This window comes from Tubulanus polymorphus, chromosome 4, assembly GCF_964204645.1.
Source record: "Tubulanus polymorphus chromosome 4, tnTubPoly1.2, whole genome shotgun sequence".
NCBI lineage: Eukaryota > Metazoa > Nemertea > Palaeonemertea > Tubulaniformes > Tubulanidae > Tubulanus > Tubulanus polymorphus.
This window is the reverse complement of record NC_134028.1, coordinates 2,519,878-2,546,745: the sequence shown is the minus strand read 5'-3', so window position 1 is coordinate 2,546,745 and position 26,868 is coordinate 2,519,878. Positions and strand designations below refer to the sequence as shown.

Genomic DNA, 26,868 nt, shown 5'->3' with positions numbered 1-26,868 from the left:
CAAACAGGAATAAACCACAGTAAATTGCGATAAAAAAGACATACAGGACTAACTGCAGTAAATATATAGGGCCTTAGGAATGCAAAATTCATTCATTTTGTCATTTGTAAACATTCCACAACTTATTTCATTATGTCATTTCCAGTTTTCAAAGGGAATTTTCTTAACTTCAGATGCCTCGAGGACATAAACATATAGAAAGATCTGTCCCAAAAAAATGTCAAGTGTCTTTCATAGTGCAATGGGCCCTGGTTTCCAATTTTCAGGAACGATTGTAATAACGTAATTGAATAAGATACGACTGGATATTGAATCTAAATTTCCTATGTACCTTCGGCATTTTTTTGAAATGTCATATGAATGTTCCTCGGATATTGATACTTTATCGGGGAATCTTTCTTCTAAAACATCAAGCTGATTGAATGTATATTGAGTATCACCATTGAAAAAATTATCATTATCTTCTAACCTATTTAAGTTCTTTCGTGAAGAACTCTTCACAACAAACCAATTAGTTTCTTCATCATATTTTAAAATCTCATTATTCTGTAATAAATCAAAGGCTCTTTTGCAACAATTTTCTATCTTTTCAAGGTGACGTATATTCTTAACTCGTTGGTCAAGTTGCTTAAATTGGAGATTGTTCATATTTGTCGCTTTGATCTCATCATTAAAAACATTTTCAAACAGTAATCGTACAAAAGATGATATCAGTTTATTTAGGTGTCCACTTAAGTAGACATCATCTATTTGTTTGAATTTGCGCTCAGTAATATTATCAGTTAATAGCAAAGGGTTATTTCTGTTAGATTGGTCTGACTGATAAATTGATTCAGCATTGAATGCATCATACCAAATTTGGGAATTAAACCAATTCTTCTTTAGGTAATCAATAAATAATGTTTTTGTATCTTGCGACATAAGGTCTAAAGAAATATCATTCTCAATAAAACTAATAAATGAATTGGCTATATCAGTTCTAGAGGAAGCATCCCATGATCTCATAATGCATTTGAAACCAGTTTCTAGAGGCTTGCAAAATAAGCGAAGTTCTTGATTTTCATTCATGAAGCGACGAATACACTGCAGGACATGAAAATTACATAGTACTGATTTAAGATTATTGTCAGATGCTCCTTGCTTTAGACTTGCATCTTTATCATGTTGTACAAAAGGACAAAATCTAGATGTTGATGAACATGGCTTGATTCTGAAAAAACCATTGCCATCATTAAATATATAGAATTCAGATGGATGATTACATTTTTCGTCTTTACATGGTGTATTGGCTAGAACTAACTGGATGGTAGTTGCATGAGTAGCCCCCCCTTCATCACTACTAATTAATCATCAATTATGATTGGTTCGATACCTCCACCACCTGTGATACTTAGCTGTTTTTTGTTTTCCATCCAGCTATCTTCCTGCATCTTTAATCTTTCTATCCTTTCTTTCGAACTATCTTCCTGCATCTTTTCTGCTTCCTCTATCGTTCCTTCCGAGAAATTGTCACAAGCCGCGTCCTTTCCTTCTTCCTCCATTGTCCGCCTGAAATACACATTATCAACTCACTTTTTTTAGACATATGAATAGATAGAGTATGAAATTACCCATATAGGCCTAACATAAAACATGGGTATCTCTGAGTCATTTGCATTAAGTCATTTAGATTTGTAGGTACTAAATTAATTGAATTATGTTGTACTTACATTTCAGTATGGTTTAAACTAACATGGTCTAGAAGATCTTTCCAATTGGTGAATTCAACTCCGCAAAAACATGTCGAGTCAGCAGGATCCGTCTGTGGATGAATAACCTAATGTGGAAGAGCACATTAATCTGTTTTTGCTTCAACATCTAAGCAAAAATAACAAAAATGAACCCGCGTCTCGCAGAAAGGGCATCAAACTTACATGTTCCACTGACTTCCTTTTTCTGTTAAATCTTTTAGTATTGTGACAACTTCTATTGTAGCATCCCTGAATATGAAAACAAAGCTTTACAGCATAAATCATACCAATACCAATGAATTTCTATAAAATATTTTTGTGTCAGCATCGAAACTTTAAAAAAGAAAGAAATTTAAAAATCATTACATCGATCATAAATATAGTACTTCAAGAAAAATCTATTCTTGATACTTACTCATCACATCGAGGAAAAAGAGCTGGTACAATGATGGTCCCAGTACATTTATAGAGCAACAATCGAATTAATTCAACGTGTCTTCGCAGAACAATCTCAAGCGGGACATCACGCGTCATATTATTTGTTCCAACATGGACGATTAGTTGTTCCACATTCAGCATCTTCACCTTTTTCAATTCTGTAATATACAACTAATCAGTAACCCAATGAAAATGAACAATATAAATCAGTACTGAACCGAGAAATTACCTTCCATCAATGTTTCAATGGTTCCTCCGGGGCACACGATCCTTGTCCATTCAAATAAGCCTACACCATCTAGCCCAGCATACTTTAAAATGCTGTCTGCTACGAGACCAATACGCTACAAAAAAGATTATTTGTCAGTCTCAGGCCAATATCACAGGGAGGTGTGAGAGAGCACACTGGTTACTGTAAGACCCTACTACATGCAAAAGAAGTGACACATATATGTATATCAATGTGATAGAATTGATTGAAAAAATTGTGCATAATAGTAGCTAGTGCCCAAAAATAGAACACAGTGTTATTGAAGTGAAAATTTCTAAAATCCTCTGAAGCGGTGCTTATTTGGTAGCTACATGGGTATTCTAATTGAATAAGCATAAAGATAAGCGTGCACACACAGTAGCCTATGCATAAACAAGGGCCAGTTTCACCTTCACCTAAAAGTCCTGCAGTGTGAAGACTAACTTGTTCACCTAAACCACCTCTACCAGGCTGTGGAAGGCCTAACATCAGGCACTAAATTAAAAGATTCCTCTAAATCAAATTATCTATAAACATCCTCTTAATTGCAGGCAGACTGATTCAGGGAGGGGTGCAGCCCAAAATAGGGCATACATATCAGTATCATATATAATTAAAAATCAAAAGGGCACCAGATCATCAGAAAACATATTACCTATATTTTGGAAGTAGGCCTACAGAGAACATGTTTTGGAATATAAGCTTTTTAAAAATACTTGTTGATATTTTTAATTTTTCCTTTAAATTTCATTGCGACTTAAAAGTTTTAAGGGGTGTACACCCCTGTATACTCTCCTGATCTGCCCCTGAATTGCCACTTAACAAAATTTCTCAGCTTAATTGTTGGCTAACTAGCTCAGTGAAACTGGGACCAGACCTAATGCATACACCCTCAGTGGCCAGGGCCAGGATTAAACAGTTAGGCTACGTATATAAATAAAGGAATGAAAAGTACTTATCCTGAAATTGGTTAGGCTATCTATCTGCAACAAGAAATACATTTTCATTGACTCTGAATACAGGGAACTACCATTCTTCTGTTTCGAGGCCTTAAAATTTATTGTTTATTTTTTGTTGCTGGATTTGGAATGGTTGTTGGAATATTTAAGGCCTAATATTAGTAGGTGGTGACTGTGTACGGGCAACATAGGCCTATACCCAGTGGCATGGCAATGGCATGCCACTGGGTACCCACTACTGCACTATAGTATACTGCCTACGGCTACTGCGACTGGTGGTTCGGTTGGCAGAAATTACTTGTTAACATGGGGGGGGGGAGGGGGGAAGTAAGCGTGGATGAAGACAAATTAATTTAGCCGAGTAAGTAGCAAGCAAGTAAAGTAGTGGCAGTACAGTAGGCCTAGCGACAATGTGAGTGTGGTGGTAACGTGGCCGTGGTGGCAATAACAAGACTCCAAAACTGGCAAAAGCCAAAATTAAAAAGCCCTGCCGCCGCGCGGTCGCGACGCCTCGCCTGCACCACCGTGTACGATCCTCGCGGCGTTCACCAGTGTTACCCAGTGAGTTTTTTATAATCTTGCAATCTACCTCTTTTTTCAAACCAATATTCCCACCAACTGGTCCGGAGACAAGCTTAACACGTTCGGAAAACATGATTCACAATCTTTTAATCAACAGCCAGCAAGAATACACTTGACAGAAAATTCAAATTCAGCGGTTAACCGTTAAAAGTGAGTTGTTTAGCTGTGGGAGTAACAAAAAGGCGATCTTGATGACGTCACTAGCCATCGACCAAAACAGGCTTTCAACCTTTTGCATTGTTTACATCAAAGATTTACTTCCGGGTTTCCCAAATACTGCAGGTTATATCCAATCCCTTCGGGAAGATGTGAGCTAATTATCAATGAAAACCGATATGAATGACTCGCTTTAGCCCAACACGGCCGTGCTACGAACGTCTTTATCATAGCTAAACACCGATCAACAAGAAATTGAGAATGGGAAATTAGCAGGACATGTCTGTTTTCTATTTTCTTTGAATCGCGTTATATTTCATAGGCTTACAAAAAGCACACACCAATCTCGCAGCCGTCGCTGGACTGCCCGCGGCGGGCGAGGATGACCCGCACGAAGTGCCGATCCAGTCATTTCAAATTTTGGCGTCGCGGGGTGCCAATACATTTACACAAGACAAAAAGGAAGTTACCGCATTGACATTTCCATCGTAACGAGCCATTTTCTCTCTTTAAAGTACTTACACAAATTAGTGCAGTTGATTGGTAATACTCACGTTTTGATTCGCCAGGAAAGAGATACCGATCATGATTGAAATCATTATACTGTACCTACCCCGTACACATCGGGCTGTGTCCTTCATCCTGTTCACGAACCATTTACCCATTTCGCTACAGTACAAAGCTGGTAGATGTTCGCCTACCTGCCTGAATCCAGGCTTGCATTTCAGTGCTACTTTAGCAAGGTACTTGTAGCCATCGATTCTTCTCTTGTATTCCTGCGTAAACCTTGGCAACGACTCCGGGCAACGGATATCTGAAAACGAAATTTTGAACGATGAAACCTATGGTGTATTCAAGCATGGCTTTAACAATCCACTGAATATCGTCTTTTACGTACTTTTAAATACGTTACATGTTTTACTACATTTTTCGCGATGTTTCTGCTTTTGGCAATAACTTCTATCTTGCTTTATAGAATTTGCACATCCACAAGCATTATCAGTCATTCCTTTTTTATGACCTTAAATAGAAAGTCACTTATACGAGAAGCATTACATTGTTTGTGTTATTTATTTCTTCCCAGCATTCAATAGGCCCAATTGTTTGAAAAACTTGATGCCTCAAAATCTAATTGCCTCGCAGAATACTCACAGAAAAAGGAATTTGGACACTTTTTCGGGCACTTGCAGTGCACCTTTAGAGGATTGGTGTAACAATGTCCTTCATCAAAGTCTGGACAATCTGTTCGTATATTCTTACACTTGGAATTGGCAGGATCTGTATAGTGAAAATACATTGCTTTTCCAGAAAAGTTTTGTTTTCGAAAAATTCCCGATACAAATGAGTGTGACCAAATATTAGTTATTCCCTATACGAAAAGCATATTCTATTGGTAATAGAAAATACACCATACAAAATGTACATGTAGATAATATCGGCCCTATTCTAGGAATGAATGACGTAATTACCTGCGATTTTTGTCCAAACAATCGGCACCGATACAACTAGAATGAAATAAACATCCATGACGAAACAACGCACATCCCGACAATGAATGATGGTCGAATGATTTCAACGATATAGAGTCGTATATGTTGAAATAAAAAACAAAAATCCATGCCTGTGGGTCTATGAAATAAAGATTAAGATATATAGACCTCGAGAGATTTCATCCGAAAAATGCGTTTTAATCCGCTTCAATATCTGACGATTTTGATTAAAGCCTGAGGTTTATAAGACAAAATGATGTTAATCCCAACGAGATGACGTTCTCAGAATTGAAGTTGGAGAGATAATGAATCATGGACTCGACGACGAAAGATCTTTTATTCTTGAAAATTTTCTACTGTGAATGTCAAGTTACAGCTATAGTCAAGTAGAGTATTTTCAAAACAGTTACTTTGGTGAGAATAGTAGAGTTGGGTCACTTGAAATCTTTGATAATGACATCTTGCCTGTTTCCATTTTGTGATAGAAATCATTTAGACTTTGTATTTGGTTGCACCAGTTAACAGGAACATAGGTCTACAAATAAACGTAGGGCCTACCAATATTTCCACGATAAGATAGTCTACATTATTTTTAACGAGAACAATGTAGATATGATTTGTAATAATAACATATCTAAAAGCATTAGAACGTATTAAGTACCTTTAATCGCAAGAAAGTTTCTATTTCCGGGTGGTTATTTTTGTTGTTCTTTGGAAACATAAGTCGAGTTATCATGGAATCGTATACCTTATATTTCATACTGGTGGTTTGGAACTGGTGTAAATTATCTGTAGTTAATTGTGGTAAATAAATCTATTTCATTTTCTCTTTTTCAGATGTACAGTATAAGATGTAATTAGATGTTAAATTGCATGAACAAAGAACGATCAAAATATGATTTAGATCATGACCTAATCGTGGTTTTAAGTGGCGTCAATTTATTGATTTTGCTTCGGTTTTATATTGTCTTTTTTTTAAACATCAGAGTTCAGACTGCTTCAAACGCCAAACTATCCAAATCCATATCCGTTGGATAGCGAGCCGTACATTCGCCAATTGAAAACTGAAAATGAATACGGGATCAAAGTCAACGTGACCGACGTTGAACTCAGAAAATACGATAAACTCAGAATCGTAGATGATGATGCATCAACGTTTCTCATGGATGCAACAATCAGATATTATACAGCCGAAAGGAAATACAAATTCGCGGACGTATTCTTCCTCGATACAAATCGTATTACGATCGAGCTAAGTCGCAGAATGTGGCCGGATGAAAACCGTAGGGGTTACCGTATGGAAATATCGAGTAAGGTTTCGTATTTTCAAGATAAGAACACAAATAAACCTGGGTTACCACAATGAAATATTGAACATTTTATCAGAAATGAACTTATTTAAACTATTTACGGACAAATGTGGAACTGGTCCTGGAATGTGATTTCATCAATATTTCATCCTTGTTTTTACTTAATTCAGGATCATTATGACAAATAGCTTTTGTATAAGGTTTAGCACCTTGTCGCGTAAAGCTAAATCTGATCGAGATATCGAATAAATAATCATATCTATGATTTCAGAGTATTTAATATGCGGTGGAGCATACCCTTTGCAGTGGAATACTGGAGATATTATATCGCCTGGTTTTCCGAACGACTATTCAGCGAAAGAAAAAAACTCATGTTATTGGCATGTAAATGCGAAAAAAGGGCAGTCAGTGAAATATACCATCGAATATTTTGATCTTTCGCCAATATTCAAACAAGATTATTTAGAAATTCAGGGCGTTCTCGACGAAGAGGGAAACAAACTTGTTTTAACTTACGCTAAACCACCTAAACGTATTACGTACTATAGCAAAGATTTCGAAACGCATGTCAAATTCTACTCCGCAAGAAATACAAACAATTACAAAAAACACAAAGGATTTTGGCTATCGTTTAAAGGTAAATCGAGTCATCGTTTGCGCATCCATTTCTGCAATATGTTTATGAATCATAACAGGGTTTACCTCCTATTACGCAGACCGTGGCCGATATAAACTGTAATTTCAGTCGTCGGTTGTACGGAGAATGATATCAAGATTGGACAAAAATCAGAAATCATAAACAATGCATCGTTCTACTATTCTGGTTATGTGCTGAAGTATGAATGCCAAAAAGGGTTCCAATTTCCAAACAGAGAAATTGAGCACTATCTGACCTGCGATGAGGCACAATTCTGGATAGGTTTGTCGGTAGATTGTGTTGGTACGTACAAAAAAAAACGATTGTTTCTTTTTAGCAAAGCAATGAAATATCGTAATGAATTACGTGTTATAAACTTCCATAGAAATTACCTGCGGCCAGCCAGAAAGACCAGCCGATGCCGACATCTCAAATAAAACAGAGGGCAAGTTCAACGTTGGCGATGAAATCCAATATTTCTGTAAGACAGGAATCCTGTCTGGTGGAGATTCACTTAGGACGTGTCTTGGTAACGGTACCTGGAGTGGATTAGCACCAAAATGTATAAATGGTAATTTGTCCTACTTTATCCGATGTTTTATATAATCTGTATTGACAAAAATACGTTTGACGAAGTGCCAGCAATCAAAACACCCACGTTCATGTTCTGAGTACATTAGTTAGAAAGTCATTTCTATTTCACAGAGTCATTCATTTCGCGTTCTTGTGAAAATCCTGGAGATCCGATTGATGGTTCATTGATTGGAAGAAATTTCAGTGTCGGTTCGAAAGTGTATTATGAATGTATCAAAGGGCACAGATTGGTTGGAAAAGCCGATAGCATTTGCCTGGAAAATTCAACATGGAGCGATGAAAAACCAAAATGCATTCGTAAGAAGAAATAGTCAATAATAAACCCAAATTCCCAAACTGTTTTTGGAGCCCATTTAGCCCTCGTATTTTCAAATTTGAAAAGGATATGAGACATATTTACTTTATTCGATCGGTTGTATTGGGCTATTTCAGCCGTGTCCTGTTCGGTATTGTTAGACCCGGAAAATGGTGTTGTTTCCGTAGATGGGACCAGTTTTGGAAATCTAGCAACATACGAGTGTTTGCCTGGTTTCAGGCTGAATGGATCGCGTGCGGTGCAGTGTTCTTTCACCGGAACCTGGTCTCAGAAGGCACCAACTTGTGAACGTAAGTAGCTCTTTCGTCGTAAACATCTACGCTTACTTGGTTAGTTACATAGTTATTTACGTGGTTAATTTAATGTTTTATACATTGATACCTAGTATGCGTTATCTAAAGGGTTAAAGGTTATTTCTTGTGAATTTCAAAGATTATTTTTGAGAGGATGTGCATTACGTCATCAATATATCGGGGCTAGACTGGTTGTCAAACTTTCAAGTAAGTTTCCTTGTTATTCTGGTAGAGTTCAAGTGTCCCACTGCAGATGTAAACGCTTATAGTCAAGTGTTATATTCGGGTAAAAGGTTCGGTGATAAGGCAGTGTACTCATGCGATACTGGATACGAGCTCAGTGGTCTTCGGCAGCGACTCTGTTTGGAAGATGGTACATGGGAAGGTGAACCTCCTCTATGCCTAGGTGAGCCACTCGTGTATGTAAATGGATGGGTACATGGAGATCGTCGAGGCTTCCGCGAATTAACGCACTACGGATTTCCGTATAACTTAAAAAGTTTCTGAGTTCTCAATTTTGTTTTTAGCATTTCACGAAGTGGCTAAACAAGTTGGCCAGGAACATCATACTTCTAGATCGAAAGAACCAGCAGGTAAGCTTTGCGCATAATTATATTGAAAACTATTCAGAAAACTTCCCGGCATTGTGCAAGTGGAATTTCTTTTCTATTGCACTTTCAATCTCTTATCTTTCCGATACGATTGTAGAAATTGTGCTGTATGCTGGTATCGCGGCGCTAGTGACGGTTATACTCTCAGCTGTCGCTGTCCATATTCATTATCGTAGAAAGTAAATAGTTACATTTTTACGTAATTAACAAACTATTTCAAATTTTATAATGTTTGAATTAAGCTTTGAATCTTGACGAATATTTATTTCTTGATAGATAACCAACTATTTGTCCTCACAATAGTAAAACAATCCGATTTTAGGGAGGTTCGGCGATCTAAGCGAGAATGCTACGAAATTAACGCAGGCGTTTTTCACCCAGAATGTGTCGACAATACGTTGAATACCAGTGAAGACATCGATACTTCAAACCCGCGTCAAGAAATAAGGGATGGTGAACGGTTTAATGAACAACTGACATAGAGAAAAGATAGTTTTACAGATGATAAAACTTGTTAGAGCAGCAAGCACTCGACAATATTATGCTCGAAAAAAAGATGTTTCAATAAATACCAACAAAAAAACCACGTCTTCATTCTATTGAATTACCAATACCTAAGCAACTAAACTTAAAGAATCTCGTCCAATTCATTTCAATTTGCACTAATCTACGCCTAACCTGTACCCGCTACTAGCAACTCTGGGCAATGCATTCTCCGTCTTGTCCGACCAACTTATATCCCAACTTTTCCTTTAATCGATTCAAGCACACAGTCACTGTTGATTGGAAAATGTGGAGATTTGATGGAAACATTAACGGAATTATATTCTCGTAGATCATAGCTTTATTGGATAAATTCATAATTCATTCATAACTTCAACGAAAGGCCTAAACTCCGAAACCACGCGTTACAATTCCGAGTCCGACATAGAAACATCATTATCTGGTGACCGTAGCAGCGGTGGCTTACATCGTTTCCTTTTCGAAGGTGACCATTGAAACGGTTCATATAATTCCATCTCAGGAGACTGCCGTGCGGATTTGGACGCCGTTTTTAAATCCCATTCTTTTCTCAACCGGTTCATTGTATATTTTTTGTGAGTTTCGTGACGTGGCGTGGTGCGCTTGCTCGAGGGACCCATAGATAGGAATTCAAGCCCGTTGCATTCAGTCGCATTTATCTGCGCTTGTGCGACAGCCCTTCGAACGGCGTTATTCTTTTCAATGACTTGGTATGACTTTGAGGTGTCGTAGTTGTCGTCAAACATGTTCGGTAGCGGTTCTGTACAGGACTTGACCTTTGAGGCACGCAATTCAGGCCTATCTTCCTTCATGTGTTCCCAATCGCAGATCAAAGATTCTTCATCAAATTCGGAAATTTTCTCAGTAGTTTGCTGCTCTACTGTAGAGAACTGCGTTGATTCCGCACAACGTAAAATTCGACCGAGTGGTGAATGTCGTAATATCTCTTTTCTTGTCGCATCCGCTTCAGCCTGCGAAGGCCGTGCGAGTTCAAGGGCTTCAGTGTGCTCGAATGGCAAGTTGTTATCAAGACTCACATAACTGTGCGACAGGTTAAGTGGTGGCAAAATCGGAGTTCTTAATTTCATTTTCTCTTCTATCATATGTTTAGCAATTTTCATCTTCTTTTTATCATGGCGAACAACCACGGGTCGATTTGGAAATGGGCTAGAAGAATATAAAGATGACTTGGATGGTGAATCACTTAGGTCATACCTGCCACCATTATGATTTGACTTCCTTTTCCTACGTCGCTTTATTCTTCTTAGATATTCTTGCTTGGATTGGGACTCTTCACTGCGAAAGTAAAATTCATCGTCCATTTTATCATTCCAGTTTCAGCTAAATGCGATTCGTTAAAATTATTTTGAATTCTACCGTATTGCTGTCACCGTTTCGTAGCAACACGAAATTGCTGAACTGACAGCGTGAAATACCGAAAAAAAGAAGACCGCAGTTATGTTGGAGAATTAATCATTTCAGAGAACAGAATTCTTAATTTTGATCGAACAAGTGGCTGAAATAGCAAAACAATGAACTGAGTAAGATGTAGTTTGTAGGCATATACACGGTTTGGGTAATTCTCTTGATACTGATGGATTGATATGAAAACAAAGTGACTTTGACACTTCTTTCATTGCGGTTGAAATTTTCATATCAAATTCTCCAAATAACACACATGTCGCAGGCGTTACGAACGAATGAATATTTACACTGCTTTTGAATTTACATTGAAATCATTGTTTGGTGCTGAATTTGATCTCATTCCAAAATGCATCGTTTGCGAGGAGGTACGCTGTTATTTCTGCTAAGTTTCATCACCATTTATCCTCGTATCAGCCAAGCTGAAGATCACGCTTGTTTAAAGACTAATGAAACGTTCATTGAATTCAATATCGGTGAGTGAAAGATGATTTGATCAGTATAGCATATTATTTAATTTTTCGTGAGATACATGTCCATTTATTAGCATCACGAAGTGTCATATATATGCAGACTATCAACTTGCATGTATAAAGTTGCAAATGATTATTACAATATTTCGATTTCAGGCCAATCGTAAAATTAAAGGACAATAGCTGTTATAGTCAATTCCTAATATGGTGATTTTCAGAAAATCGCCAGAATATGATTTATTCGATAAATATTGCAAAGGAAATAATAATCATTACATTTTGCTTTATTTCTTTGCCATATTCTCAAAATCACTCAGCCTTTCAATTGTGAGTTTGATGGAAGAAACGCTTTGAGTATATATGTATCTTTCTACGTATACTATGAATAATTAGGTTTTATTTGTGATGCATATCTTGTAACCGAGCTCGTTTCTGAAACGCAGGAGTCACCGTGGTGCAGCATAGTAGTCATGTACATCCCGGTGAACCGTCACTTGCCGAGATCGCTCGTCAACACCTGTTACTGTTTTTCTGTGAACCGGGAACGTCCTGGACTTGCAATGTCTCAGGTCGCTGTTTCAAATTCCATATTCATGATATTACCATTGATGAAATACGCCAGGATTTTCTGACACAAGAAGGTGCGTGATAACGAAAACTCATTCGTATGAAAACAAATTAGTAATAACGATGAATAATCTTCACAGTTGATACCTCAAAATAATATTTTGTTTCTTGAGAATATTCCTTTTGTTTGCATAAGAGTTGATTAAAAATGAAAGACGAAAAGCCAGATTTTCGCATCGCGTGCTCATCGTTATCTTTTCATCAGTTATCACAATGCCTTCATCGTTTTTGTTTTCAGTGCACGATTGGCTTTATCAGAATACAAGTTATAGTAAACTTGATTTTCTGGTTGGCGCGTACGTTCCGGCACTAGTGTCCTTGGCTACAGTTAACAAACTGCCGTACTACATTCTGACACCGATGGAGAATATAAAAGCCGAGCGAAAAATGTTGAAGATGGAGGAGCATGGTGGCGGTCCAGCTCCGTTGATAGTTCTTCAGCCTACGTACATGCGGGTTGTCGCACGGGCTGTTGCAGAATACGCTAGGAATTCGTCTTCGAAAAGAATATTGTTGCTTTACGACACTGTTTATCTCGAAGGTTCTACTAATCTTTTCTCTCTCTCTCAGAAATAAGCAATATTGAAATGTATTTTGATAAAAATACTTATATCTAGTATTCGATTGTTTTTAGAGGCAGGTTTCGTTGCCACGTTATTGTTAACGAAATCTTTTGGGGTTGAATACATACGACGATACCGAATATCGGGAAAACTGACATCTCTCCAAGAAGATTATGGCACCGATAAATTTACTCCAGGGATCTTCAAAAACTACGTCGAAGAAGTGGTTTTGAGTATTCGTCGGTTGTTCATCGACACTATTATATTTTGGCTGCCCGAGGCACACAGATGGGACAACATTAAGAAAGCAAGTTTATCATTGAATCAAATGCATGCATGATACCATACGATATCATTGCCTCCATTCTATAGGAGATAAAGATTTAGATTTTACCCGATACTTTACGCAAAGTTTAGATAAAAATGGGTAAACCACATTTTTACAGATATCAAAAAGCGCCGACGAAGATGGACTCAAAAGAACGTGGCTCTGTGGAACATTGGTAAGTAAAGATATGGATTAAAAGAAAAAAAAATGTACGGTAACTAAATGCAAGTGAATGATACATGATCTATCATTAACATTGATATAAATGTAATATTCAATTATGAAGAATGTTCTTTACAAATTATACATGTATCATATTCATGGACACGATTTTCTTAAAAACTATCGACAAAGAACAGAAAAAAATTATTTATTTCTAAATGAATGATATAAAATGCGGAATATAACGTCCTGCTTTGTATATCTTTTGAAATGATAGGTAGGCTCTAGTGTGGACATAGGAGAAGTGGTTCTTGCGTCCAGGTTTGCGTATTTCACGTCGACTCAAATAAACTTGCCCTATCATATAAAGCTACCAGGAATGCAGACGTATTTGTACGAATTCGGAATATTGCTGCACGCAGTGCTAGAAAAACTGAATAGCTCAGAAACAACAGCAATGTCGATCTTTAATACTGCTAAGTGGGTAACTACCAACTGCTTTAAGAATGAGAAAAGTCGACGGTTTCCATGATATTCTACGTTTCTTAATAGAGACCGTCATAAATTAAGCAACCCGAATTTTAATTCTTACATCTTTTCGTAATTACTTCCTCGTTGGTATCCGATATCTTATTCAAATAGGGGACATGGAAAAATATACACATTCTGCAGAAATGTCAACTTGCACTCGACATACGTTTTGATCATTTCGGAGTTCGTATTAACGCCAGTCTGGCGTTAGAGTGGTATATCGATAAAGGCGCGGCTGAAACGGTACAAAGAAATTTAAAAAAAAAGAAGAAAATTCAGTTATCTTATCGTGCCACAGGTCTTAGAATCACAGAAATTCTCATTTTACTGATATTGTAGAGAGGTTATTGGTATTCAAGCGGTGGTTTTCTAGGTAGAATAGATGGAACTGTTTATGAAGAATGCAAGGCACCTATCGTATCATATCACTATAACGTCCTGGCTGTACTGGTATTAACTCTACGTTATCTAATTCTTATCATCATTTTTGCATATCAAACTCAGTGTCACGCGAAAAATACTATACATATACAAAATTTGCACTATTTTTCAATCATTCTTTCGAATCATTATCATTTTATTTCAAAATCATTTTAGGATAAACCATATATTTTCCTACGAAATGACCCGGGAAAAAAACTGGAAGGAAACAATCGATATCGCGGATTGAACAAGGATATCTTCGATATGGTTGCTGCTCGAATGAAAGCTGTTTATAAGATCGACTTTAACTACAAAATTACACACATCGACGGGATAAGTTATGGCCGAAAATTGGAGAACGGTAGCTGGACTGGTGCTATGAAACTATTGAGTAATAGTTCGAGGTATTTGGTAGGTTCATTTGAAGAGAAGTATGCTTTGGAAATATGAAAAAAACGTATTTATTCTACTCTGATATCAGTGAAAGCTACATGAGAATACAAAAATCTAATTTAGAGAAATTCGGCTTTGGTCAAGATATCATACAAAACGCTTATCATTGTGATATCATTCATCTGAATTTTTTTGAATTAAGATGGTTGTTGGAGGATTCTTTAGAAATGTCGACCGCTTACAAGTGATAGACTTCAGTCCTCCGGTCACTTTCGACGGGATTACGTACATCTATAAACCGCCAATAGCTAACCTGGATTATTTCGATAGTTTCTTGCGCCCGTTCACCTGGGACGCCTGGGTACTGATCACTGTATCGATCATAGCAGCTGCCTCGTGGATTCGACTTCTTTACTTCTGGAATCCGTTAGAAAAACCGAAAGATGACGAACGCAGTTTCACGATGAAAGAATGTATGTGGTATGCGTATGGTACAGGTAACTATTCCGATTTTTTGCATTATTCGGACTTTTCTATCCGTTCGGCAGAAAATAACCCTATTGTTATTCTCTTGATTTATTGATTACTATTGTCTAAAAATTCTCAAACGCCATAAGGCCCCGCAAATACTGGACCAATTCAAACGACACAGATGCCGATTCTACCCAATCAATAGAAATTACACGCATATCTTCCATAGTCGTACATAGTCCAATGGAAGGTCTAAGATTCGAATCAAGAATCGGCAGATTGCGACGGTGGAATGACGTCATTTAAGCCGATGGAACGAGAAAGGGATGGCTCCGAGAATATCCAAATCAAATATGATACCAACATTTTTGCAGTGGGTCTTCCACCTAAGATATTGTATATCTATCATCGTTCATATATCATTTCGATATCGTTTTAGGTTTGCAAATTGGTGGCCCGTACGAACCTGCCAGTGCAGTAGTGCGCTGCTTTACCATCTTTCTCATGTTCTTTGCGCTGATCGTCACCGGTTGTTACACGGGGAATATGGCAAGTTTTCTCACAGCTTACTACAGCCACGAAATCAAACATCTGCGCGAATTTGCGAATCAAATGCATTTCTCTTACGGAGTGGTCTCACAAACTCATTCCGAACTCTTCTTCATGAATTCGAATGACCCTGAATATCAGAAAATGGCGAAATTCATCTTCAACAATAACTTAACGTTCCAGAATTTAAGTGAAGGTATCGACTATATGATGGCGAACGATAATTTTGCGTTGATAGGACCCTCTCTGGGCCTTGAATGGGAACAAGGTGTGTAGCGATTAATAGACCAATACGTGATTTTGCGTTTCACATGATAATATGACATTAACGCCCTGCTAATTGAGCTGGAATTTATTCATATTTATATCGTCTTTTACAGCAAGACGGAAACTTTGCAAATACAAAATCGGGCAAGAGATTATAGTCCATCAGGAACAAGTGTTTGGTATGAATAGACGATATTCCCACATTACAAAATGGTTTACCAGATCGATGAATGACCTGATGAACATGGATGCATTCAGCGCCACCTTGAACTAGTAGGTTGGACAAACACATTTCTACAATTCGTTTTCGGAATTTTGCCTAAATTTCATCATCAGGGAAACGATAAAGGATGTTATGTTCAAATACGGAACGAAAGACATAACCTTTATATACAACGAAATAACGTCTCCCTTTGTTTCCACATTTTACAGTTGGCTGAATGCAAAAAATACTTGTGGCATCAGAAAACCGAAAACTCCAACCCAGATAACTTATAGCCATTTTTCCGGCGTGCTCATGATGCTGGCCTGCGCAATACCCCTTGCTTTCTTCATGACCTGTTTCAAACTGACGTTTTATCGCGTGAAAACTAAAATCATATCATCAGATTCATCTCTACAGCCGATCAAACCCATAAAACTCAAAGAAACCAGTACTCGATTTTAGCACGCGCTTGTACTTTTCATAATTGCCATTTTGTTCTTCCATGGCGTTATGGGAAGTTTCATACTGATGTTTTATGGTTTGGAGTACACAAGTGTAGGTGGCGGGAGAATTACCCTCCACATAGAAATGAGTTCAAGCTTAAGCAAATTACGCTTTGCTTTCCCGGCGTCTGGGTTATTAGAAAACATAATTATACGCGATTACATAAATTAGGAATCTTTGTAAACATAATCAATAATAAAAAGGTAACGATAACGATAAAAAGGTTTGATGTTTGTGTGGGTTGAAATATTGTTATCATTATTATTCTTAATTAACGGTCACTTATGTTAATCATAAAAAATAGGCCAAATGTTTATAACGTTTTTTTCTGTAATCTAGCAGTTTCAGTAATTGGAGATTGCTTTTTGCCACAACAAAAAGGTCACAGGACGGCAATCTTGAGTCCGATCGAACCAATTTTCTTGCGACGATGGGCCATAGAGAGATACATGATATGAAACCGAAAGATTATCGACCCAAGTGCCTTTAGAATTTTCTTGAAACTGTGTCTAATGGGTAGATATACATGTATAGACCAAATATCAAATCAATTCATCGACGCGTCTTCAACACTTTCCAAAATAACTGGATTCCGTCTACGGACGGACGAACGGACGGACGGACGGACGAATAGACGGACAAAAAGTGTAGGAGTTGCCGATCAGGGCTGTAAACATTGCTACGCGTTTGTAAAGAGTACCCATGTACTTGTTCACAATCATACATGCTACAAAACTTTTTGAACGACTGATATTTGACCTTCGCTAAACGGTTTTGTGATTACTGCCAGCAATTTCGCATAATTATCAGTCTATTCCCTAAAATTACCACTATTTTTGACATTTTCATTCGAATATAAATAAAGAGAGACTGGCGATCAAGTTGTCATTTGTTTTACTTGGAATCACCAGAGAGCCAACCTCCCGAACGCTGCCAATATGATGAAGTCGGTCATTGCGTTTTTGTGTAAGTAGATAGTTAATTGAAAATACGTAGAAACAAAAATCTCATTTTCGAATAGTAACTTAATTTATTGCTGCAAACGTTTTCGGGAGCTACATTTCCCTTGTTCAGGCATATTGCAAGTGAATGAGAAAATGTGGATGGGTTCGTTTTTAACTTGGTTCGGTACTGAAGAGGGTCTTGTGCCTTTTCAGAAAGTTCCAAGTAAATAGACAAATTCAATATATGTTGTAATAGTTGTATAGGATTTGATAATACTGTGATTACATGGATGAATGATTCATTCGCAAGTTATCTAAAACTTCTTTTAAATGATATTCTGTTTTCCTTAATTGTGTTTTTCAAGTCGTAGCAGTTTTTGCCGTCGCGTTCGCAAACGAAATGGAGCAACGGCTCCTGAGCAAGTGTAATAAAGGTTGCACCATGCAAGCGGAAAGTGTTCCCGAAAACGTAAAAGAAATGATGTTAGCGATGTGTGACAAGTACGTTCAATTTTCTTCTCTTCATCAGTGCAATAATCAATCCATGTTTAAGTGATATAAAGTATTCGTTAACCAAAAAGAATGAGCTTTAACTGTGGGAAAAGAAGTTTCGGATGGCAAATGAAATATTTAAAATGTTGAATTCTATTTTCCAGGACATGTAAGTTTACCGCTTCGTGTATGGCAAACTGCACTAAAGGGCCTGCGTCTGAAGCGGGTGCGTGTATGCAGAAATGTCAGAATGATGCTCGACGTATCGCCATGGGTCAACAATAGATTTAACTGACTTCAATATAACTGGCTTCAATTATGTAAACATCGTTATAAATAAAAGCTAAATCTTAGACAATTCATGATAAGTTTCTCATATGTCTATTGAATTTATTCTATATATGCTTGAATCGTAATTTGGATTGTTTTGACGGAAATATCTCTTCTGCCCTTTCTTTCTTCTATGACATCACCAACGCCGCTGTGTCACGATGTGATGTACAAGGGACCTCCAAAATACTTTATTCGTGGCACGATAATTAGACTCCGTTTCGGCTGCTGCGTTACTCTATACCGATAGAAAATTGCGGTCGTAATTTTTACGAAATCTACTTCATACGAAAATGAAAAAAAGGAAAATTACATCTCATTATGGTCGATACCTCATTACTTCATGTTTTTTGATGAAATTTATATGGATGATGACGATACTGTCTGTTGGAAGCTCGCAGTGAGATATACATACATTCTGTTGCGCTTTCTAAATTTTAACTTATTTATTACTTATAACTTCGTTAGTTGGATGTGTTTTATATGATCCATTTTAACGTCAAGGAGGTGTACTTACGACTCGTCGGATCGGAAGGGGGCGAGTCTGCGTTCCTTTTCGACACGAGTTTACCTACGACTGCGACCACGACCGGACTTTCAGACTTGACCACGATCGATTCGTAATCGGCCTGAGTGCCACAAATGAATCGGCGATGAGTGGTCACGTGTGTACTACCGCTGTTCCTACGACGATTAAGTCGTAAGTCGACTTGAGCTTTGTAAAGAAATTTGAAAGATAACAAAGATTATAACATTTAATTAATGTATTTTCTTGCAATATTTGAGGCACTTTCATCGGAATCAAGATCCACATTATGTAAGAATTCGAGCGTTAGATTTATCATTTACTGAATATATAAAAAATGATTTCGAGATTTTATCTCAGTCACAATGTAATGCTTTTTCAACGTTACATCGACGATAAACAAACACACTTCCGGCAAGTGTACATGTATATACGTATATACGATTAAGATATATAACATGATATTGATGACGTAAGTTTACAAAATGCTTTCTTCTAGAAATGGTTGGTTGATCTGTAGAATGAGAGTTATCCTTATGGGTAACTCGTTTATTTGAAGGCACCGGCTTACTTGCTTGATTCTGTCTGGATTCAGTAATCAGCAACTGGTCTTAGGAAATAGTTGCGACGATAATGAAAATGCAAAAGTAGTGATTAATTTCTAATATCGACCTTTATTCGCGGAAAATGCTACTATGTCTGGCTCGACGGAAGAAACCTTAGCGATATTTGTATCACCAGCAGATATATGCGATTAAAGAAATCATTATCGGTGATAAACCGATTTCTGCAGAAATTGAAGGAGAGCGTATCAGCTCTTGGTATGTACGTAGCTGGTTGAGGTTGTTTAGCGGTAAATAATGCACAGTCCTACTGGCGAATTGAATATATATATATATATATATATATATATATATATATATATATATATATATATATATATATATATATATATATATATATATATATATATATATATATATATATATATATATATATATATATATATATATATATATATATATATATATATATATATATATATATATATATATATATATATATATATATATATATATATATATATATATATATATATATGATTTCCCGGGCCGAGGAAATGACGATAACATTTCTTTTTCGGTTCTATGTACAGTCAGCGAAAATGGTCAAGACAAAACAATTATTTAAACAATGAAGGTCGAATGAACTGTTCATAGAAAAGGTGTAAAGTCCGCTCCATAAATTTTGATAACAGATTAATAGATAGGTAAAATCAATAAATGCGATTAAACTAGAGACTAATTCAACTAGATGATTGTTTGCAGTTTACCGGTTCTCTAACGCCAGACGATCGTGTTCGCTTGCCGGGGCTGTTCGATATGAACAGCTACAGCAAAATGCCGCTTGGACTATCGAAACGATAAACACGACTAGTGTGACTAGAACGTCAAACATGACGATAACTCCGTATAACGAGCCGAGATAGGCGAACGTCACTGCAGCAGCGAACGTCATCAGTACAAACACCACAGAGCTTACGATTGCAGACATTACGCAACAAACGATGCAGATTTTCATGTAATTGCTTTTTCTTGTTTTACCGGTCACGATTCCGAGAATGCCTGTTGTTAGAAATAGCAGGCCGGCCCATATTCCCTGGTAATAATCGCCTTTCTCGCCGTTGACTTTCATTTGCACGATTTGTAAAATTCCCCCGAGCAGAAACAGTGAACCGAACACGGTCAATACTAATCCACACGTAAATACCCTCTTAGCCTGGAATCCGATGTTTAATGTCGTCTGAGATGTTGAAACGGTGACGACGCTGGTCGGATGCTGTATCGATGACGGTTGTATGGTTTGGTACTGCGGTGGCGATATTCCACATGGCGACGGATCACTATACTCGGGATACGCAGGATGCTGATGCATATCCGCGTCGGTACTTTTGTCGTGTATCATTTTCTGATCGCCTACAACACAACGAAATATCACAATTATGCCTCCTCATCGCCAGATTCACATTTGCAATAAATACTATTTGATATTCCGGCTGCTTTTGCGCAGGGTACCATATACGGACGCTGGGAATAAGAGAATATTTTTGTTTAGGACAGCTGTTGTTGTGGATGACAAATGGGAGAATGACCCTGAATACAACACTACGGGACACACGATTGTCCATTCACCGCGTAAAATGCGTTCAATATAACCGTACACATATTAGAATAGCGCAACATGAATAGGTTGTCCGATATAAGCCAAATGTATAGCAAGTTCGAACCCTGCAGGCGGCAGATTCGATTTGATATTTGAAATGGTAATAGGGATTTTTGCTCCATCGGTAGAGTGTTCGTAAAATATGGATTTGATATTCTGAACACAAAAGTCCATTGAAACTGATCTAGGTGTATATCTCAATCTTCTAATCGTTCGAAGATTTGCGTTTTGATTAATTTATAAATAAGCAATAAACATAATATTGTTCGAATTTTCTCACCACCATTATTTGTACTTACATGTGACACTTACGGTTACGATTCAGAGACGCAGTCCATCACACATGACCTGAAAAAAACGGATAGAATCCTATCTATCTATTTACCGGTAATACCTCACGTCTACTAGAATATATAATGATAACTGCACGCCCTCAACCTAAATGGTCATCCTGTTTCAGCTTTGTGCTATAGTCTAATGTCTCCTGCCTACACGCATATCCATCCCGTCGATCTACAAGCCGGTGTTTGCATTGGAATTTACGACTCTCGCCTCACCCTCATCTCTCTAAACATGGAGGATGTAAATACTATCTACATATGTATATTATGAAAATGTAGTCTATAGATGGAAACTTGGTTTGACTGAACATAAAAGGCGATGGGAAATAAAAACCTGATACTAACTAATATAAAATCATAAAATCCGTCTGGGTAGGATGTTAATTATAAGCTGTAAAAACATGATATGAAAAAATGATAGCTTAATAGCTTTGCTGTCCTACATAATGTTTAGTTGATCATTGAGAGTGGGGACGTTAATTCTGATGTACACTGGAGTCAAACCAGCTGGTTTAGCATGCATACTTGAAGTGGAGTCGGTATTTTCGCCGGGAGGAGCTAGGTGACAAATAATTAGTAATATAATGTATCAATGTGTAATATCGAATACTAAAGAACGAATGACCAATCCACCATCTCGTCATAGAGAACTAAACGCGTAATCCACAAAAATACGAACCAACAACCCTTTCTATATTAACTCAACTGAAACAACGTATAGAATTTTAATTATCAATAATTTATTCTAATATAAAATGCATTTACGAATTTTCAAATAATAATTATGACTAGAAGAGGTTTTGATTATACAATCGGGTAGCTGGCTTGTGTGGCGATTCCGCACTGGTTGTTTCTGTTTCTGGACATCATAATGTAACCTTGCACTCCCCAAGTTGTTCCCCAGCTGAAAATTGGAAGAAACAAAAAATTTGAATTAAAATACGTTAGCAGTTTAGAAAACGCTAGAAACTTAAACATCACATTCGTTCAATATGCTAAATGAGATGTATGCGACAGCGCATTCAATTTTGAATTGTGATTACCGAAATCGATGGTTATTAGCTAGCTGTTACTCTGTGGCGTTCAACTTGAGATTGGAAAGCCAGGGCGATAGAGGTGGAAATGGCTTCATAAAATGTTTTGTGAAAATGGCTTCATAAGATGGTGTGTTCTATAAGCTTGATACAAATGCTGTTTTCATTTACGAATTCAATTCAGTGAACAGCTTTAAGCGGCGCTAATTGATAAAATCAAAGGGACATCGATGCGATGATTGCATTAATTCCACAGGCTCTTCATGAAAGTTCCAAATTCTAAGACGTTCTCGGCTCAAAAACGCGCTCAAGATAGAAATAATTGCATTATTATTTTGCCTTCGTCGGAACCTGTACGTACCTGTTTTTGACTTTCCAGTAGTCTTGTCCTCCTTCTGTTCCATATCCGACCACAAGAACTCCATGATCCAATTTAGTTTGGCTGCATCGTGGCTCGCTGTAAACTCCCGATCTTGAACATAACGAGGTACAAGAGATTGATCATATAGAACATTTAAGATTAAAAAGTCACAATATTTGGTTTCAAACAACAACAAGTGCAGATTTTGTATGAAATAAAACTTTTTTATATTCGCTATATTCGGAGTCATGACTTTAGCATCAGCTTAACTGATTAATTACCTGTATAATTGGAATGACTGATGTCCAGCATCAATTGCGACGGAGATTGGACCAACTGTAGCGGCAGCCTTCATCAATGCGTCTTCATCACCTCGGGGGATGTCTGTGAAACCCGCAACAGTAGCGCCGACATATTCTTGTTTGAATCGACAACGCATGTCCTAAAATTGAAGTAGTGTGCTGTTTAGTTAGATTTTAGCGTATTCTGATAAAGCAGTGTAAAGTATAAGATTTTTGAAAAATGTGCTGCATGTACGGTGGATATTACCTTCGCTTCGTATGGGTAGGAGCTTTCTGTATCAATACCATCGTTTGACTTAATGTAAGCAAATGCGTAGTCCATAAGACCACCTTCGCATCCGTTATTTTCTAGAATATAATATCGATATTTGACATGTTCATTATGGACCAGGACATAATTTTCACAAATCAGTTAAACATTTCAGGAACGCTTATCATATCCATTATCAGATTCATTGTCGACTTTTGTCATTCAGGTCAATTCAATGAACTTGAACTTTTAACAGTTAACCATTAATATTTGATTTGAATGATAGGCCCTCGTGACCGATTAAATTCAGAGGACATCACGTTTCGATTCATTCGCCAATATATACATATAATTACTTGTTGAGCAGTCGACGAGATTTTGTTCAGATAATGAGACCAATTTTCCAGTTTTCTTGAAATGTTGACCTTCCAGCGAGCCAGTGGTTGAGAAGGCCCAGCATGATCCGCACTGACCCTGAAAATAAATTGTAATTTATAAAGACACTTGCCCTAATGAGGTGAACTAAGATGATCCAATATGCACAGACAACAAGTGACTTTACCTGGTCTTTAACATCAGTTACATAACCTTCTGTAGTCCAGTCAACTGTTGAAGGGTAAGTTACATGGGAAGGTGAAAGAAACACTGATGAACTGCTGTTTCCACTGCGCATTTTTAATCCATTCATCATAGCACGGAATTCTCGATTCGTCTAAAAAAACGTATAACATTTGAAATAATAAGATTACTTCATATATCGTATAAAAGTGCAGAAAAACATAGAATATTAAAATAACCTACCATATCGGCGTATTCGTTGGTGCCCAACCAGAAAGTGTGTTTTCCCATATCGGCTTCGAGATTGTGTCGTGCAATGTATTTCAAATTGTCTTCCCAGATAAGACGCCTACAAGAAGTAAAATGATGAATGAAATGCAGTAATTTCTCGGTAATTTATGTTCTAGGAAATTGTTCTATATCGGTGACTTACCTAAGACTGTCTTCAGATGTGGTATATTGTTTATCGTGAGTGGTTTTATACGATACCCAGAAGCTGTCATACTCGGGCGTACCGACACGAGTCGGGGCGGCTAATGCCAGTGCCACGAGGCCGCTTAAAACTACGAACGTTAGCATCTGAAACGGAAGGAAGAATATTCGTTAAAAACCAGCACTAATCACATCGCGTATTACACGATTCACATTAGATATCTCAATAAGTATTACTCGCAGTCTAGTTCAAGTTACTGACAAAATATATCATTAGTTCACTTTCAATAGACAGCTTATCCCAAAATTCAATTTCTACGCCTATCCCAAAAAGATTTTGATTTGTACTCAGACATAAAGAAAAGTTATTCTTCACAGTGTTTTAAAAAAGTGTGATTACCTTCAGTGCGTATTCAGATGAGCCTTGCCAGCGAATAGATGCTATGTGCTTGAGACCTGGTCTTATATAGGCCTATCAGATCGTCATGTGATATAATCATGACTCTGTGCCTCAAGGAGACTCGTGATCGAAAATCTTATCTGAAATTCCAAACTGTTGTTTACCTGCCTGTGCGTACCTATCAGTGTCATATCACGTCACGCTATAGTCTTATGCTTTTTACATAACACGTGAATTTAACTTCAAAAAGGTCAATATATGTCCTCAGCTTTGTCTTGAGATTGTTTGTCCAATTACTGGATTGAACGTTCTAAGGCGAACATGATTCGTATTGAAGCAAATTGTCCTGATGTAATAATGATGTGATACATGCCTAAGTTGTAGATGCAGATGAAACATCATGATTTTAGTTTTTGAATTATTTTTGCTGTGGCCTGTTCTTAATACTTTCGTTCAATTATGTATACACATATACTGGGTTTCGTATGGATATTTCCACACAATATTATCCCTGTTTTGAAAACTCAAGTTCTGAAATTAAGATTTTCAATCATATGGTTTCAACGAAGAGAAGAGCAGCTTTACTCGAGAGTTGAAGTCTATTTGTTAACTTGCATTTCAATAAGTGGTCGGAAACTTGTGTTTCGTAAACAAATGACGCAGATTTTGCTTCGATATTTACCAAACACAAACACACACCCGCTCAATCGATTTATCGATACAGCTCTCATTGAAGAAACAAAACGACGAAAAATGTAGTACGCATTCAATCAGATATAAAATAGAATATATTCATCACGTAATTACATGCACGTTCATTAGTCAGAGAAGGAATATATATGCATTTTCATGAAAAGAATCATGATTGATAAAGCGCTATATCCGTGTTGTGGCGATATAGAGAGAATCCTACAATTATAACGAAACACAGTCCAAAAATGTTACTGGAGCAAGAAGTTTATTCGACATTTCGACTATATTCTAATAGTCATCTTCAGGAAACTACTTGCTCCAGTAACATTTTCAGACTGTTTTTCGGGCCGTTTTAACGAATTATTTTCAATGAACGTAAATTTTGCTTTTTCATTTAATTCTTTCGCTGGGGATATATTTCTTCATTATCCATTCAATCTGGGGGAATTAATTTTTTCTTCATATTTCAATGTAAAGGTCGATACATTTCCAGTGTAGAGACCCTCCTAAAACCAATATCTGCATTTAAACAAAACCAGATATACCTTATTATCAATAGAATTAGTCAAACAAAGAATGAACAAAAGGTACGTATCGTACATATTTCGTGCCCTATGACACAATGCGGTAAAATACATAGCTTATAGATGAGTACATTAGTTTAAATCCTACACTAGGATGTTGAGATGATCACAGAAATTAGATCACCAAAGCAATGATGAATACTATGTTAAACTCATTTTTTTCTGGTTGCGGAAATAATATTGATTGGATTTTAGAAAGCTGTTTATACAATCGATTCAGGCTCGCCACTCGAGATAACATATGTGACCAGAGACCCGATGGAATAAATGCAAGCGTTCTCGCGGGAAATCAGGCATTCGCAATTTTGTGTCAAACCATGGAAATAAAGTTTACTTGCTTATTCTTGGTGTTGGTTACGGTGATAAGTATAGAAGGTGAACACGATAATACGATGAATTATAAGCAAATCTGTTATGGAAAATGAAATGGGTACTTTCAATTTAGCGTTGGTTTTTTTTTATAGATGCATCATCTGAAACGTTCCAATCGGGTATGATAGCCAGTCGGGTAAGGCTGAGATCGAATACTGATACTGATGCTCGCGTATACCATCAACCGCCTCAAGGTTCGACGAATATATCTAATATTCTA

At 37.1% G+C, this 26,868-nt stretch overlaps 5 protein-coding genes across 6 annotated transcripts; 3 read left to right on the top strand and 2 right to left on the bottom strand.

The window, feature by feature from the left end:
• Window positions 1-1,343: 1,343 nt before the first annotated feature.
• On the bottom strand, window positions 1,344-3,060 carry LOC141903369 (uncharacterized). The gene is made up of 6 exons (XM_074791480.1): window positions 2,398-3,060; window positions 2,146-2,326; window positions 2,024-2,063; window positions 1,914-1,979; window positions 1,710-1,816; window positions 1,344-1,548 (listed from the first exon to the last, which is right to left on the bottom strand). Exons 1-6 carry the CDS (start codon window positions 2,402-2,404, stop codon window positions 1,344-1,346), a joined length of 606 nt encoding a protein of 201 aa, XP_074647581.1. The 5' UTR covers window positions 2,405-3,060.
• A 3,238-nt stretch (window positions 3,061-6,298) lies between these two features.
• LOC141904030 (complement component receptor 1-like protein) lies at window positions 6,299-9,935 on the top strand. The gene is made up of 11 exons (XM_074792471.1): window positions 6,299-6,409; window positions 6,592-6,915; window positions 7,187-7,552; window positions 7,661-7,855; window positions 7,938-8,123; window positions 8,258-8,443; window positions 8,579-8,752; window positions 8,988-9,161; window positions 9,283-9,348; window positions 9,464-9,545; window positions 9,689-9,935. Exons 1-11 carry the CDS (start codon window positions 6,340-6,342, stop codon window positions 9,846-9,848), a joined length of 1,983 nt encoding a protein of 660 aa, XP_074648572.1. The 5' UTR covers window positions 6,299-6,339; the 3' UTR covers window positions 9,849-9,935.
• Window positions 9,936-13,396: 3,461 nt separating this feature from the next.
• Window positions 13,397-16,764, top strand: LOC141903365 (glutamate receptor 1-like). The gene is made up of 9 exons (XM_074791474.1): window positions 13,397-13,476; window positions 13,785-13,947; window positions 14,106-14,237; window positions 14,334-14,444; window positions 14,592-14,828; window positions 15,013-15,307; window positions 15,721-16,098; window positions 16,211-16,370; window positions 16,530-16,764. Exons 1-9 carry the CDS (start codon window positions 13,397-13,399, stop codon window positions 16,762-16,764), a joined length of 1,791 nt encoding a protein of 596 aa, XP_074647575.1.
• A 33-nt stretch (window positions 16,765-16,797) lies between these two features.
• Window positions 16,798-18,592, top strand: LOC141904625 (uncharacterized). Of its 2 annotated transcripts, none has more exons than XM_074793247.1 (3): window positions 16,798-17,772; window positions 18,116-18,251; window positions 18,407-18,592. In XM_074793247.1, exons 1-3 carry the CDS (start codon window positions 17,745-17,747, stop codon window positions 18,525-18,527), a joined length of 285 nt encoding a protein of 94 aa, XP_074649348.1. In that variant the 5' UTR covers window positions 16,798-17,744; the 3' UTR covers window positions 18,528-18,592. The 2 variants fall into 2 exon arrangements, with proteins under 2 accessions (XP_074649348.1, XP_074649347.1); XM_074793246.1 differs by lacking the exon at window positions 16,798-17,772 and adding an exon at window positions 17,892-17,973.
• Window positions 18,593-22,382: 3,790 nt separating this feature from the next.
• On the bottom strand, window positions 22,383-25,137 carry LOC141903129 (cathepsin L-like). The gene is made up of 9 exons (XM_074791103.1): window positions 25,000-25,137; window positions 24,601-24,746; window positions 24,411-24,516; window positions 24,172-24,321; window positions 23,966-24,083; window positions 23,607-23,707; window positions 23,339-23,499; window positions 23,058-23,168; window positions 22,383-22,566 (listed from the first exon to the last, which is right to left on the bottom strand). Exons 2-9 carry the CDS (start codon window positions 24,744-24,746, stop codon window positions 22,467-22,469), a joined length of 993 nt encoding a protein of 330 aa, XP_074647204.1. The 5' UTR covers window positions 25,000-25,137; the 3' UTR covers window positions 22,383-22,466.
• Between the last annotated feature and the right edge of the window lie 1,731 nt (window positions 25,138-26,868).

Bases quoted from the DNA above. Each gene is read 5' to 3' on its own strand.
- LOC141903369 (XM_074791480.1), bottom strand. The intron at 1,817-1,913 runs GTAAGTTTGATG...CTTCCACATTAG, and splicing joins AAAGGAAGTCAGTGGAACAT to GTTATTCATCCACAGACGGA. The intron at 1,549-1,709 runs GTAAGTACAACA...TGTGTATTTCAG, and splicing joins AGTTTAAACCATACTGAAAT to GCGGACAATGGAGGAAGAAG.
- LOC141904030 (XM_074792471.1), top strand. From the start codon at position 6,340: ATGGAATCGTATACCTTATATTTCATACTGGTGGTTTGGAACTGGTGT. The intron at 8,444-8,578 runs GTAAGAAGAAAT...GGGCTATTTCAG, and splicing joins TGAAAAACCAAAATGCATTC to CCGTGTCCTGTTCGGTATTG. The intron at 8,753-8,987 runs GTAAGTAGCTCT...TTATTCTGGTAG, and splicing joins GAAGGCACCAACTTGTGAAC to AGTTCAAGTGTCCCACTGCA.
- LOC141903365 (XM_074791474.1), top strand. From the start codon at position 13,397: ATGGGTAAACCACATTTTTACAGATATCAAAAAGCGCCGACGAAGATG. The intron at 13,477-13,784 runs GTAAGTAAAGAT...TCTTGCGTCCAG, and splicing joins CGTGGCTCTGTGGAACATTG to GTTTGCGTATTTCACGTCGA. The intron at 14,829-15,012 runs GTAGGTTCATTT...TTTTGAATTAAG, and splicing joins GTAATAGTTCGAGGTATTTG to ATGGTTGTTGGAGGATTCTT.
- LOC141904625 (XM_074793246.1), top strand. From the start codon at position 17,904: ATGTGGATGGGTTCGTTTTTAACTTGGTTCGGTACTGAAGAGGGTCTT. The intron at 17,974-18,115 runs GTAAATAGACAA...GTGTTTTTCAAG, and splicing joins GCCTTTTCAGAAAGTTCCAA to TCGTAGCAGTTTTTGCCGTC. The intron at 18,252-18,406 runs GTACGTTCAATT...TCTATTTTCCAG, and splicing joins ATGTTAGCGATGTGTGACAA to GACATGTAAGTTTACCGCTT.
- LOC141903129 (XM_074791103.1), bottom strand. From the start codon at position 24,746: ATGCTAACGTTCGTAGTTTTAAGCGGCCTCGTGGCACTGGCATTAGCC. The intron at 23,708-23,965 runs GTAATTATATGT...ATTATATTCTAG, and splicing joins TCTCGTCGACTGCTCAACAA to AAAATAACGGATGCGAAGGT. The intron at 22,567-23,057 runs GTACGTACAGGT...TCCAATTTTCAG, and splicing joins TACTGGAAAGTCAAAAACAG to CTGGGGAACAACTTGGGGAG.